The following is a 15797-nucleotide window of genomic DNA, read 5'->3' on the forward strand; positions in this document are numbered from 1 at the left end:
ATGAGCGTTTAAAGTTTCAGGGTGATAGTTGCATCCTTTCAGTAAATAAGTTAACATTTGTCAAGATAGCGTGTTTCCTTCATGGAAATGTAACTAATAACAGTCATGTGTACTAAATTAGTACTATACACCTAGTAATAATTGATGTGTTGCTATTAGGATATGATGCATGTTTGACTGTTTAGGAAACATCCTTTTCTACTGTAGAACAAGTAAAATGCATATTACACTTTTGTAACTATATTTAGGCATGTAGAGATACTTGCAGGTGCTTTTTGTGTTGCAACTACAGTAGGACATAATGCATTTTAAATTGTTTGGGGGCATCCTTTCCAACCCAGGAAAAAGGGAAGAAGCTTTTATTCAAAAGTAGGTTTATATAGGCATTAATGGCACTTGTAAGAATTCTTTAAGGAAGTGAGATGATACACTTTTAGTATAAAAGAATACAATATGCAGCAATATTCTGCAGCAATGTAATAAGAGAAGGGATTCATGGGTTTCTGAGGTTCAACTCGTCTTCATGGCTGCATTGACTTAGTTGCAGCTGAGGCTGTGTACCATTCTAATTGCTTCTCACGGTTCATGCTAAATAAAGAATTAGACCAACCTTCTGTAGGTTGTGATATGGCAGACCGCAAGATCAAAGAATGTCAGAGTGGTTCAAAATGCTTTGTCAGTGGCTTGAGTCAGAAGCTGATGCAGAGTCATATACACTCGCAGAATTGCACGGTAAGATGGTTGAAATTGCTGGAGAATCTGAAGTCTACACTGCCAAAAGACAAACAGAAGTTACAGGAACATTACTAGGATTTCATTTTTTGCTGAGATAGAAGGCCATGGTAATGTTGTGTGCTTTAGAAATATGGCAAAATAATTATACAGCGTATACCTACTACCCCCTGGATCTGCCCCTGGTATTACAGTTTGCATCATCAGGCTGTTTAGGTTAAGACATTCTAGACTGATACAAATGCTGGCTGGTGTATGCTAAATTTAGCATATCTCTTCTAAGATACTATACAATACTTAAAATCAGATGTGGTCTTTCTGACCCCAGTATAATGCTAAATACAAGTGTAAAGAAAACTAGAAAATAATTTTAATAAAAGGCAATGAAACAAAGGTCATCAACATACTAGTGGACATCTTAAATTGCTACTTTGATTTCAGTCATATACAGATGAGGTATAAACATAGGCGATTCTAAGGGAGGGGTCATGGCCCCTCTGCTGAAAATAACTTTCTAAAAATCTTGGGGAAAAATTGCAGTATAGATTGACATTGATATTTTTAGCATTTTTCATGTTTTTAGCATAAATTGTAGGCTTTTTCAAGCCTTTAAACTGCAAAAATCCTGGGGGTTGCATCCCCAGACCCCCCTGAAATTCTACTTTATGCTACAGCCAAACAACAATAGTTATGCTGTTCCCCCCTGTAGATCAGGTCTAGAATCACCACTGGGTATAAATGTCCACTAGTATATATAGTTATAATTGTAGATGACCTCCCTTGTTTCATTGCTCTTTATTTCTATGATACGTACTTTCTCTTACACTTGCTTGGCACTGTATAACCAGACACATAATTAAAATCAATTATATAGGCAAACTCTAACTACAATAAATTTACTGGAAAGCAATGTAGCTATCCCACTTTGTTTTCTGTTTTGTTTCACCTGCTGAACAGCATACAAACAAAGAGCTAACAAGAAGCACCTCTCTGGCCACTACAGAAATTGTGACTAAACACATGCCCCGACTATCAACTTTACTGAGAGATGAAGCATCTGTTTCACTTTTTCAGGTAGCTATGTTCTGCCCATTGTACAGAACTACAAATGAAGAACAATACTGGGAACGCCTCTAAAATCAATCCAGACTTTCTGCTATCTAGATGGCCCCAGCTCCTACCCAGACATATCTGCTATCCAAATTTACTGTGATGGTATTTCTCATCTCTTACAGGAACAGGACCCTCATAAAGCTTCTGGTCCTGATGGCATTTCAGATAGATTTCTAAAAGATACTTCTGTCAACATTGCACCAGCCCTTGCATTGATATTTAATGCTTCCCTCACCCAAGGTAAACTTCCACATGAATGGAAAATGCTTTTGTTACACGAGTATTTAAGAAGGACTCTCATGTGGATCCCTCTAACTACTGTCCCATTTCATTGACATACATTTGTTGCAAAATATTTGAACATATACATAATTTCTTCATCGATAACTGATCATCTAAACTCTTCTAATAAGGAACACTTTACAGCATGGCTTTCGATAACATCGTTCCTGTAAAACTCAACTTTTTATAGGCCTTAAATGCTTAAATGATCTCACATCTAATCTTGATGCTAATATTCAAACAAGTCTCCTCTTACAAGATTTCTCAAAAGCGGTATTTCATAAACATTTACTATCCAAATTATTCCACTATGGTGTCAATGGTCAAATATTTAATTGGACTAAAGATTTTCTGCTTTATAGGAAACAGCAGGAAATGCACATACGCAGCTTATCTTGTAGTGTGCTATCCAATGTTCCTCAAGGCTCTGTCCTGGGCCCTCTCTTGCTCATAATATACATTAATGACCTACCTACCTCCATATCCTCCAAGATTTATTTGGATGCTGATGATGTAATAATTTACAGAGCTATCCTTTCAAGTGAAGATGCTACAATATTTCAAGAAGACTTATAGTCAACTGGGCTACAACCTGGCTTATACCTCTCAGCCTGAACAAATGCAAACACCTATAGCTAGTTATAACTATTAGAAAGCCACTGGACATATTATATCACTACGTACAAGATTAGGGACTACCCCATTTGCAATGTTACTTCAGTAAAATATACAATAAACCAAAATCTTTCTTGGTCTAAACATATTGATATTATCGCTTGTAAAGCAAATTCTATTTGAGCTTTTTACAAAGAAACCTTTGCCAATGTTCATTTTGTGCAAATCTTTAGCTTATTTTACATATGTTAGACTGATCATGGAGTATACCTCTGTTGTTTGGTCACCATTCACAAAATCTAATAAGACAAGATTGAAATGGTACAACGTAAGACCACTAGATTTGTTTATAATGATTATTACAGATATTCTAGTGTAACCATGCAACATGCTTGACCACATAAAATGGGAATCCCTTGAACACAGAAGAACGAAGTCCACCATTATCATTTTCTACAAAATCATCAATAATATTGTTTCAGCTGACTTTTCCAATCATCTTCATATAGAAGCTCTACTAGGACAAGAGGGCATCAAATGAGATTTGACTATTCCTGCTAAAAGAAACAACTACTATCTATTCAACTATGAAACTCTCTGCCAGAATAAACAGTTAATTCTCCTAACTTACATTCATTTATTAACTTATTTAGTGTACGTTAACTTGATATGTATTACACTCGTATCTGAGTCTTGCATAACAAAAAATTATAACTTAAACTAAAAATCTGAAGCCATCAAATGTTACTGTGAAGCAATACCTACACCATGGTGAGCTTGAGAAAGACAAAGGCAAGTCCCTGATGCATGCACTGTAGCTGCTGTCATTGATGAAAATGCATGTCTTGGACCAAAGCAACATCAAAAGTGAAGAAGTAAAGCCTGCATGTAGCATTATGCTTAGTCGAGTTATGCTTGCAATTGAAGGGTTTCGGCTCGGGCATTTTTATACACAAACATTCATGCCAAGCTGTTATGAAGGAAAGTGAGGTTGAAACTTTTTGGGCAAGAAAGCCCAAACTTCCATGATCCCTACTACACATGGTGTACGTACTACCATACTGTATGACAGTGCAGTTATATTAACAGGAGCACAAGGGCTGTGTTGTTAATTACACGTACTCCAGCTGCACATGCGATATAATGAATGATACAGACCAGACCAGGGATGGAGAACAGTATATACTCAGGAGTGGGGGCAAGTCATGTGGGGTGCTGTAAGTTATAAAGATTTTACCTTAGTGCATGTGTGCTAGCATGTGAAGCATGCCACTTAATACTAGGGGGTCTGGGGGCATACCTCACAGACAAATTTTGAAGTTTGAATGGTTCAAGATTGAATCTAGCATTTTTCAGTGGTACATGTGTGTAGCTATACTTGAATAGGATACTCCTATAAATGAATATCATTAAGATACTGTACAATTAGATACATACATCAATAAAATTAATGAAGGCATTTCAGATTGACTCATGCTCTTGATTTATACACAGATATCAGGGGTGGATTTAGGGGGGGAGGGGGGGGGGGGGGGGGGGGCTAAGGGGGCTATAGCCCCCCCTTTCTCTAATGACCCAGTACTTGGCCATCATAACTCTATGTCCACCAAAAGCAGACTTAATTCAGAACTATATAATACTAGCAACACAACACTGTAAAAAATTAGTAGTGAATTGCTCTGCCACAATAATCACTACTTTTTGCAGTGAACGTCACTACTTGGTGGTCAATGTAGTGACGTTCACTACAAACTTAGTAGTGAATGTCACTACACAAAAATTGTCAGTATTGTGGCAGCTATTAGTAGTGACGTTCACTACAGTTAGTATAGTGACGTTCACTACAGTTAGTAGTGACGTTCACTAGTTTGTTTTTACTGCGAAATGATACCTATAAAACTATACCTATTGGTTAATACTGTTCCAGAAGAAGGTGGGCTCTATTTTGCAAGAGTTATCCGAGAAATACTTTCAATTGTGGGTTGCATCTCCATAGTTACAAAATATTTGATTGTGGGTTTTGTTATATTTAGATAATGGACACTGTTTTCCACTATGGATAAGAGGTAATCTTTTAATCAAAGGATTTGGTTGACCCTTTTCAAAAGTGAGTTATATGGTTGGTTTAGAGTCATAATATTAGTCTAGTAGCTTTTATCAGTACCAGCTCAAGCCATCTTGCAAAAGTATTCAAAAGTATTTAGTATATACTGATGTTAAAACTGCACCAGGTGTGATGACCCCAGTATGTTGTATATATAATAGCTAGATTCATTTGGCAGATCTAGGCTAGCTAGCTGTCATAACAACTCCAAAAACAGAAAGCTCATAACTGCATGCTCAATAGACGTACCAAACAAAAAGCCAGAGAATACAGTGAACCACAAAATATTAGTAGCCAATGGTCCACCATGATCACTTATACAGTAAAGTGCCAATGCCGCAGCTATGCTCTTAGGCCCTTAAAAGCTGAGTAGCCCTAAGCAAGGGAGGGTATATTGACTGTGGTGTTAAAATATTGTTCTAATCTCAACACCACCTTTTAGCTAACCACTACACCAGCTTTTATCCCACAGATTTAAATAGAAAAGGAGCTGATTCATTAGTGCTGATCCACCTACTGGCTAGCTACAATATGCAAATGAAATTTATCATGGTGCTCATCCTTGAAATTAAAGTACTGAAAAACTCCTAAAAATGTTCTCAGATTGAATATAAGAGCCTAATTTTCAAAAATTTCCTGGGGGGGGGAGGGGGGGGAGGCATGCCCCCAGACCCCCTTGCTTCACACACTAATACCTTTCTTCTATTACAGACATAACATGAATCTTATCAGTAAATCTCTGCATTATAATACCCATTAGAATCTAAAGAATTATCTTGCTAACTACCTATGTTCTTCTCCAACTTAGCCCCCCCTTTCAAAAATCCTAGATCCGCCCCTGGATATAATTATGTGCAGATTGAATTAATTGCATAGTAGAACTAACTTAGTCTATCATATGCATAATACAAATGATGATGATAAACGTCTTATTGATTTATATTAAGACAATAATATAGCTAGTATACAGACGGGGTCCAGGGGCGGATTTAGGGGAGGCGCTAAGGGAGCTGTAGCCCCCTCCCTTCCTTTCTAAGTAAATACTTAGCCAATAAAACCCTAAACTTTCTATGTGTATCAAAAGTAGACTTAATTCAGGAACTATGCATCTCTAACAACACAAATAATGTCTATGTAATACCTATTGTTCAACCCTGTTCCAGGAGAGTACAGCTTCCTTTTCCTCAAGAGTTCTTCAAGAAAAGGTTTCGATTGTGGGTTGCATCTTTAGTTACAAAAGTTGTAATTGTGGGTTTTGTTTTATTCAGATGATTAGCAGTGTTTTCTACTATGGCTATAGCCTATAAGAGGTGATTAGTGTTAAGCTATACATGTTTCTTCCACACATTATCCCACAAAGGCTTCCCCAATTGTCTAGCTTTGTTTGATCATGGGAGTATTTAGAAACAGCATCCTTCATGCAGACTGCAAAATCATCACAGTCAAACTTGTGTAGTTTGTAGTCATAGTCACCCAATGTTGATGAATCCCAGATGGTCTTTAGAAGATGATGCTCAACTTGACAAGTGTTACATAAAGAGAGTCTGCCTTAAATCTGTAGATGTTGAGGCTGGGGTAAGGATTTTCCACAATTCTTCCAACTTTACTGATGATATCTATACTCCAGTCTCCAACCTTCCAGTGGGATCCAACAACATTATTTTTATCAGTAAGATAGACAGTTAAGGCTGTTGAAGAGGAGCTGATGCATTGTGGTATTTAAAGCTAGCTATATCTAGCTAAATGCTTGGTAGCTACAAATGAAAAGATTATCATGCATGCATCATGGTAGCTACATATTGCAATCAGTCTTGATATAATGGAAAAAGTAAAAGCGTTTTGATAAACTGAAATTCCATTATTTTCCACTGAAAATAGTCTCAGATTCACCTTTAGAGGGCCTAATTTTCAAAAAATTTCCTGGGGGATGCCCCCAGACTCCCTAGGCACACATGTTCACACACTAATGCCATTGTAGTCATTATTCCAAATAGCTAATTTAATGGATACTACATGAATCTTACCACTAGGGGCTTGTGAGAAGGATTGGTATCTTCTAATGCACTTGTCAATTTCAAGCCCCACCCCGGGGGGGGGATACAGGGGCCGGATTTGACAAATCGTGATGTCAAATTCCCCACAACTGGGGCAAAATCGGTTGTCAAATCCCCACCCCCATAGTAGGGGATTTGACAACACCTCAAGGATGACTAAGCGCAAATTTCATGCATGCGACTAGTAATAAACCTGCCCTGTAGCTAGTAAAATTATAGCAAGTGCGATTTTATTGTTTAGAAATACAACTACCGAAAATAGGTCAGTGAATTGGACAACTGCATGTCAATTGCCCCAGGGGTGGGGACAAGAAGCAATGTCAAATCTCCACCTGGGGTGTGGGGACTCCCGGGGGGTGGGGCATGAAATTGACAAGTGCATAATGTCTGGCTAGTTACGTACCTATGTCTCTGTCCAGCCATAGGTATCTATGGTCCAGCTTGGCTCCCCCCCTTTCAAAAAATCCTAGATCCGCCCCTGGGGTCCTAGACTCAGGGTTACCATACACTGACAGCCAGTGTCCCTAGCCCCCGACTGCCCCTCCACTTTCACTGTACTGGGGGAAGTTCCCCATCCCCCTAATTCTCCGCCCCCTGGACCAGATCCTCGCAAGTAGATACGTGATTCGTGGTTTGCTACGCGACATGTAGCTACATGCAGTAACAATAATTTTCACTGAGCGTGCGCTTTGCGACCGCAAGCTGGGAAAATACGTAATCCATAAACTCATGATCACGGGTATTACACCGCTATTGTCACATGACTTTGCGGCACATGATATTCACTAGACTAAATGTTGACCCACTTATAGCATTGATCAGTGATCACAATCTATACGTGCAGTAATCGCGAGTTGAATTCTGCATTAATCGTGTGCTAAAATGTCTCGTCTTGTTTGTGTTACTTTGAGCCAGGCTTGCCTTCTCTTGATCAATTTCGCTGTGTCGGTAAGGAGACTGAGGTGCATGCTCATATACGCAATGAGTAGCTATACTTGTCAGTACTAAGAATTAGATACTGTGTGTACTTTCATTCTAGTGCTTAGGCGTCGTTGCAATCTCCATTGGAATATGGGCAACAGTAAGTGACTATATACTTCTTGTGTTTATATCTTCCTGCCCGGCCCGCAGCTCGTAAAAGGTTTAAACTCATGTAAGTTCCTTTTTTTGCAAGCTGCAAGTTTATATTATAATAGTAGCGATTTCCAACCTACCAATTTTTCACACATATTTTTGCTACTTAAATTATACACCTTCAATAACGTTTCACAAGCTGCCGTTCCAGTAAATGGTAGCCAATGCTTCGTACTTTGTATTGCACTTTACTGGATTAAAATCCATGCGGTATTTATTGAAATACAGCAAATCAAAGTTTGAGAAATAAAAATCCCCATAGGAAGCCCATACAAATAATTGCGTGCGTAATTCTAATTGGAAGAATGTGGCACCTGTGATAGCCGAAGTTTCCGAGTGTTTCCGCGTGAATCTGCTGCTGATGAGGACGAAGAAAGTGGTTCTGGGCAAACCGTATATGCTGATTTCGATTTTTCCATGTGTTTTTTGATTGGAGGACGATTGATGTTGGATTACGATGGAAATATGGCCCTTTTAAAGGTAAATCGCCATCTAACACTGCTCAGAATTCAGCATTACAATCACCCTGGGCTTCAAGGCACCCCCCTGCATCGATGCAAGTATAGTTTGAAGGTGAGCAGTTTGTTGTCTTGCGCGGAATTGCAAAATAAGGTTCAAGGTTGAGCATAATCTTTTCAAAAGTGGAGACTGGCATGTCATACCAACCTTACATGGCTTCACACTTACCTGTTGTTATATTCTGGTGTGTTTACTGCTGTTTTGATCCAGTTTATAGCAGCTTCAGTGATTGTAATTTTGATCAGAAACTATTTATAATTTCTCTTTGTAGTACAGTGATGTCATTGTGTTATATAATAATTATCATCCTTAGTGCTTACAATGTGACAAATAAAGCTGAGCAGTGTCCAAACAAATCTATATTAAAAATAATGTTGCTCTTACATTGTGTTATCTGATTGTCATGTTTCCGAAGTACGTGTTAATTGCGACTTGTGATGCCAGTACTTGCCATTTATAAAATATTACCGATTTTTCTAGTTAGTTATCCTTGAAAATGCATTAAGTACCTGTGTATATATATTTAGTATTACATAATACACAGTTTTATTTATGCATCACTTGCTTTATTCGTGTAATATTCTGAGTGGTCAGTCTACAAAGAAGTGGTCACTTTTGAGAGGTTTTACTTACTTCATATGCTGTTCTTCATAAAATAGATATGTGGTGAAAATTTCATGTCGTTATTAGTTTCCTATCTAGATTTATGACACTTTGTATATTGTGTTTGGTGCCATGCAATATACATAAAAAGCATTGAAATGCTGTACACAAAAATCACCACACTGTCCACTTCTTTTCCTTATATCTTTTGATAGGAACCACTGATTGAGGTGGGGTTTGCACTAAAATGACCCTGACAAAATGCACAATATTGTACATACCAATGAATGTATGGAATGTTAATTATTTAATTTAGTTGGAAATCTCTAATAATAGTTAAACAATTAACCAAGTAACTATTGAGTCAGGCAGTGGCATGGCACTGACGTGTTGCCACCACACTATACCACACCACACTATATATTTTGTTGGTACCTCACTGCACCATCTGTAAACTTCTTTTGTGCATGCACTGGCGTTGTAAAGCAAAAATTTATTCACCGTACAGCAGATAATGCCTATTGATTAGCTAATTGGCTCGTATTGACAAATCTCATTAATTACAGCAAGTTGCTATCAGATATCTTCTGCATAACTTTAGCACTAATATTTAATCACATATATATAAAGCTTTAAGATTTAAAGCTATAGCTATAGGAACTCTATTCTGTTGCTTAGCTAACCTGCCCGTTAATGCGATACTATACCTGTCCAATGTGGATGTACACTGCTATATAACATAGCTGCATGATGTACATGCATGCCTGCAATGCATATATCTATTTATACTGTTTACACATAGACAGCATGCCACTAGAATATGAGTAATTCCATGTCAGTCATCACACAAGTGTGACTGACCCACTTCAGTTTTCATAGATTGATAAATTACTACAGTCCAGCTATGAGTATGAGACATGTATATTATATTGCATATAACTACTGTTCACTTCTCAAAACTCACTGATTATGGCTGCAAATAACATGAAATGAGCCAGTATACTATGTAGTAAGGCAAGTATGTATGCTGAAGCAGACCTGATGTGATAGCAGCTCAGTATGGTTGACAAAGGACCACACCAGATGCAGTATACAATATATCTATATGTATTCCTTTTGTGCATGGATAATTTATATCATTAATAATTATAAATCCTTATGCATGAAACAGGCTACTTAATCAATTGTGTTAATTGCTGTCAATAAATTTGTTTGTTTTTAGACCACGGATCATGATTACTTAAGTATTTCTGGAAGTGACAAGAATTATGACAGTGTTGCAGTCTTGTTGGCTATTGTTGGATTCTTCATACTCATAGTAGGAGTAATGGGATTTGTTGGTATTTTTTCCGGTAAAAGTAAATGTGGACGGATTTTAGTAATGGTGGTAAGATCAATATTTGTGACCCAGTCTGAGAAAACCAGTCTTATCGTCTATTTAAAAGTATTGGGAAATGCTGGTTTTAAGTATTTATTGTGTTGTAGCTCGCCAATGGTTGAAGCTATAGTTCTCCTTACCATAAACTTCCGAAATTTTGTCACGATTTTTAAAAATAATAACTCAGTGATGGAAAATGATATTACCATAAAATTTGAAACTATGGCACAAAATTGGGTATTTATTTTGAGAACCTATTTGCAAAGTGTTTGCAAATTCTGCATGAGAAATGTTGATATTTGAGCTTGAAAATCTCTGATTTTCATGAAAAATGTATCAAGTGAGTCACAGTTAAAAACATTCTATAATATATATACATTTACAAGATTTAATGTGCTCACCTATGGTAAAGTAAAAAAAGTTACAGAGCATTTTTTGATTGCTACTTTTAAATCATTTATACGAACAATTATGTGACAAACCCAAAAAGCATATGTACTACCATATACTTGTAGGGATTAAAATTCTTTTGTGTGGAGCAGAATCCATACTGCAATGTAGAAAACATTACAGAACGATTTTAGCATAGCTTATTTGCTTGTATATATATTACTCAATCTCCGCAGGCATGCAGAAATTCTTGATTCAAAATTTTATGAAATTAATTTACAATATGAGTTAATTTTTGTTTAATAATTCATATAAAGTTTATGAGGTGGTTAGGATAAGTTTGCTATTGTAAAGTTGAAAAAATTTTTTTTCAATATTTTGGAAGTTTATACAGTAAGGAGAACTGTATGTGTACCAATTTTCACACGTTTTACAGCAATTCCTTACCTTCCACAGCATCCACTGTGCAATTAGCCAACAACTATGAGTTTCCCGCCATTTTAGATAGTTTTTAAACCAAGCCGGTTGACTGTATCAGGTGAGCTGCAAAATGGGTGGGAGGCGTGGGGAGGCCTGGAAGGTGGGCAAGCTGGTGTTCAAAAATTGAAAAGGAAGGTGTAGGGATGAATTAGGCCAAGTTTTGGGCCACTGAGGTCTCAAAATTGGCTAAAATGAAAGGAAATTCACAGCAGAGATACTACTTCAACACCACAGAGCTGTACAGCCACATGCAGTCATCCCCAGGCTGACCAGAGCTCCATTAAGGCCTCACACCGCATGTACAGATCACCACTGGGCTTGGGAAAAGCAGCCAGCAAAACCAGACCACTCATGTCTAGCTGATTTTGATTGTGGAATTAGATAGCTAGGTTATTCATGTAACTTTGTGTCCTGAGTGAAAACCCGAATCTGCTGACATGGGCAATAAGACCGGTTTTCTCAGACTGGGTCACATTTATTGACATACATACTCCTGTAACACCTGTAGATTATATTGATGTGTGTGTATCAGTAAAAGTGTATTAACTTGTATCTACCATTAAATAACAGTACCTCCTGCATTGTTAAATTATCCATTTATAGTATGCTGTGGTTATGGCTATCATAATAGTGATAGCAGTTTCTGGTGCAGCTGCTGCTTATGTGGAGAAAGATCATGTAAGGGGCTGTTACTGCATGCATAATAGTATTTGAGTGTGGTGCAAGTTTGTGTAAATAATTATGTGCATGTATTATGTACACATGCCAGTATGTCTGTGCATATGCTAGTGTGTATGCATGTACCTACATTTATACAAGGTGGCTATGTATATTGAATGAATGATATATGCACTAATATGTTTTCATCAATTATGAATAGCTTGAGGACACTTTCCGGAAAGAAGCTCACAGGACCTTGAATAAAACATACTATAGCAGTAAAAGCCGTCATAGTTATCTTCATGCTTGGAATGATGCTCAGAAAACTGTAAGTAATGACAATGTACGTATTTCTGTGCATTTGCAACTGGGTCTGGGAAACTGGTCTTGTCGCTTATGACAACAGATTTGACTTTTCACTAAAATCTACATGAATATAAACTATCAAATTTATAATCAAAATTGGCTAGGCTTGAGTGGTGTGCTTTTGCTGTCTGCTTTTCCCATGCAAGCCCAGTGGTGAGCATATACGTATGAGTGGTCTGAGGCCTTAATAGAGCTCTGGCCAACTTGGGGATGGCTGCATGTGGCATGGTGATAAATAAAGACCTGTGTTGTAAACATCCTTTTATTTCAGCTGGTTTTGAGACCTGTTTGATCCATAAATTTAAATCATCCCTACGGATTCCTCTTTCATTTTGTAACAACTTCTTGCTCCCTCCCACTGCCCCTATTGGAGCTTACCTTATACATGCAGTCAACCTGGAGTTAAAAACTATCTAAATAGTAGGAAACTTAGCTGTTGGTTACTTGTATACACGCAGTGAATGCTCTGGAAGGTGAAATACACAAAGCTTTAACCATTGGCAAGCTACAACACACTAATTAATACTTCAAACTGCATGGCATTTCTTGATACTTTAAATAAGCAATAGTAGGCTATAGCATATTTTTTAAGGGTAGTGTCAGGGATCAACCCTATTGCAATAAAACTTACTCAACACATCACACACGTGCAGTACTGCACACGTGCAACTAGCATACATGAGAGGCAGATCCAGTTATTTGAAAAGGGGGTCCCACTCTGGCTGAAACTTGACAAACTACAGTGTATAGTCTATAGCTATGCTGTAGCTAGCTAGCTATATGTGATAATAAAATCACTGCATGCTCAACAATGTTTGAACATTGTATCTACCATTTGCAGAAAGATTTGAAGCCTAACCAAAGCAATTCCAATAGCTGAAAATTGATACAATGATTATTTTAGAGGCGCTTAATATGCTTGAAGGTGCTGGAGAATAATAGAACCAGTTTCAGGGTGGTTTTGCATCTATAGTGCAGGTGATTGTGTACTTTTTAAGCACTAAAAATTAATCCATTTACTCTATTTCACCAAAACTTAAATGCTTCAGCAAAAAGTGGTCAAGGCTTTTCCAAAAGGGGAATTCCATGAAACTCTTGAAACTTCTCCACATTTATCTTTGTGTATACATTATATTTCTTGCATTTTGGTGATTTGGAGGAGTCCCCATTTAATTTCTGTAGTATTTGGGCATTTCTATCATGCTATTATTACAAGCTTAGATGTGAAAAATTACTACATAACAGAGTGATTAAAGAGTAACTATCTCCATTATTTGTTACAATTACAATAATTATTCTCTAAAGGCCACTGCCTCCTTGGTCCGTATTTACAGTGTCTATGCACAGGAATGTGTGTGTGTGTGTGTGTGTGTGTGTGTGTGGGGGGGGGGGGGGGGGGGGGTAGTTGCAACCCTCTATGAAATTTAGATTTTGAAATTTACATGCCAAACACACAATTTACTTTGGCAGTGTAGGAGTAGTGAGTAACGGCATGCAGTACAGTATATGTACAATCATACATACAGCAATTTCTAGTAACAAAACAACTTCAGGGAAGGATGTAGAAAGGGGACATGAACTCTCTTAGAAAAAATTTAAAACAAGATACTCTATTATGGCAATCAAGTATGACTCTATAATATATACCAGTCAAATGCATACTCATGATAGAATAGCCAGGTCCCAGAGATTACACAAACGTGACTCATCACTTATTTATGGCAGTCTGTTGAATTTTAAACAGCCATTACAATGTTCAGGACTTTCAGCACTGAGATAGGGGTCCATGCATGTTAAGTCTCAAAATTAAGGCTGTGCAATGATAATATTTATTGAGAGAAATGGCCAGTGCTATTTTTTGTTGTCCTGTGATATGTATATTGCTTCAGTGTAGTACTAACTATAATGATATGCCTCATGTCTACATGTGCAGTATCATGATCAAATGTGTGTGCAAGACTATCAACGGTGGTCTTTTATTAGGTGCATTGTTGTGGTGCTGACTCCTTCCGTGACTGGTTACCTGTGAATTGGTCAGGTGATGGAATGAATCTCATCCCTAAATCTTGTTGTGCTACTGTTGGTGGGTGTCCCAATGACTCTATTCCATATCCATTACCTGCAGAGGTGGTTGTGTGGAGGAAGGTAATATTTGATGTGTGATGACATCTTGATTTCCTCCTTTCATCCATTATAGAATATTGCATACAAGTATGTATATGAATTATTGCCACTCAGTAATTGTAATTGTCGGGAAGGGCTACGAAGGAAAGACTTTGATCTGTGTGCCCATATACACTCAGATATATAATGTGTTCAATTTTTACATCAAATATGTTGTTTTAGGGTTGTGTTGATGTCATTATTGATAAAGTATCTGACCAGATCGTAGCAGTGGCTGCAATATCTATTGCTATTGGAGTCATAATGGTAACTACAACTGAATATTTATTGTATATTATAGACTGTGTAATGTTTGCTAGCTGAAATTAAAAGGTATTCTAAGGTTTGTGATACTAAAACTTGGTAGTACAATAGTATGGATCCAGGGTTTCGAAAGAAGGGGGTAGGTATTTATGAATAGGGGACTCTGGAGAGCTATGCCCTCCCCCCAAAAGCTATATATAGGTATTTGTACAGAATAGCTTTTAGAACAATGTGAAAAGAACCTCAGAAACCAATCCAGTCACTGCGGAAATTACAGATGATTTTCGTAACTGCTGCCAGCTGCAGTGAAACCACCGTGCATCACCGCAAATCAACACCTATGCAGTAGTGGACAAAGGAATGGGACATAAAAAAGAAGACAAAGGTAATTTTATGATGCATGCATTATAGTTGCTGCGATTGGTAAAATGGCATGTCTCAGACTGAAACAACATCAAGGAATTAAGAAACCAAGCCCATAGCATTAACCATATAGTGGAGTTATGCTTGGCTGGAGGCATCAGCTACCGGTAGTTGGTCTGTTAGAAGAAAATTCAATTAAATAGGAAATTACATATAGAAGTATGGTTATGCCTTACCATGTACTACACTGTCAAGCTGTTATGAACGAAAAGTAAGGCTGGATTTTTTGGGCTATATTTTGGGCAAGAAACCCAAACTTCCATGATCCCTTCTATATATACAGTACTATATAGTTAGTACATATATTATGCATATATAGTTACATATTATTGTCTCCACAGGTGCTTGCAGTGATGCTGGCATGTATTGTGTCAATATTCAACAAGCCATCCAATGGCTATGAACTAGTGTAGCATTAACTTCTCTACTAATTGTAGTAGGTTACAGTATTTATTGTATTTGTGCAATGCCAATACTTCATGAATATTATATGCATATACAACAGAATGGCAACTGA

At 37.4% G+C, this 15797-nt stretch overlaps 2 protein-coding genes across 2 annotated transcripts in view; one reads left to right on the forward strand and one right to left on the reverse strand.

The window, feature by feature from the left end:
- LOC136253192 (nicotinamide N-methyltransferase-like) overlaps positions 1-6072 on the reverse strand; it is a 35492-nt gene extending 29420 nt beyond the window's left edge. The window contains exon 1 of the transcript XR_010699999.1: positions 5988-6072. The gene's annotated coding sequence lies outside the window, so the exon portion shown is untranslated. The remainder of the gene's footprint in view (positions 1-5987) is intronic.
- Positions 6073-7561: 1489 nt separating this feature from the next.
- Positions 7562-15797, forward strand: LOC136254430 (tetraspanin-6-like). Its single transcript, XM_066047123.1, has 8 exons — positions 7562-7848; positions 7940-7981; positions 10379-10543; positions 12008-12082; positions 12285-12392; positions 14414-14575; positions 14777-14860; positions 15622-15797. The coding sequence occupies exons 1-8, from the start codon at positions 7783-7785 to the stop codon at positions 15691-15693; spliced, it is 774 nt and encodes a 257-aa protein (XP_065903195.1). The 5' UTR covers positions 7562-7782; the 3' UTR covers positions 15694-15797.

Source organism: Dysidea avara, chromosome 4 (assembly GCF_963678975.1).
Source record: "Dysidea avara chromosome 4, odDysAvar1.4, whole genome shotgun sequence".
Lineage (NCBI taxonomy): Eukaryota > Metazoa > Porifera > Demospongiae > Dictyoceratida > Dysideidae > Dysidea > Dysidea avara.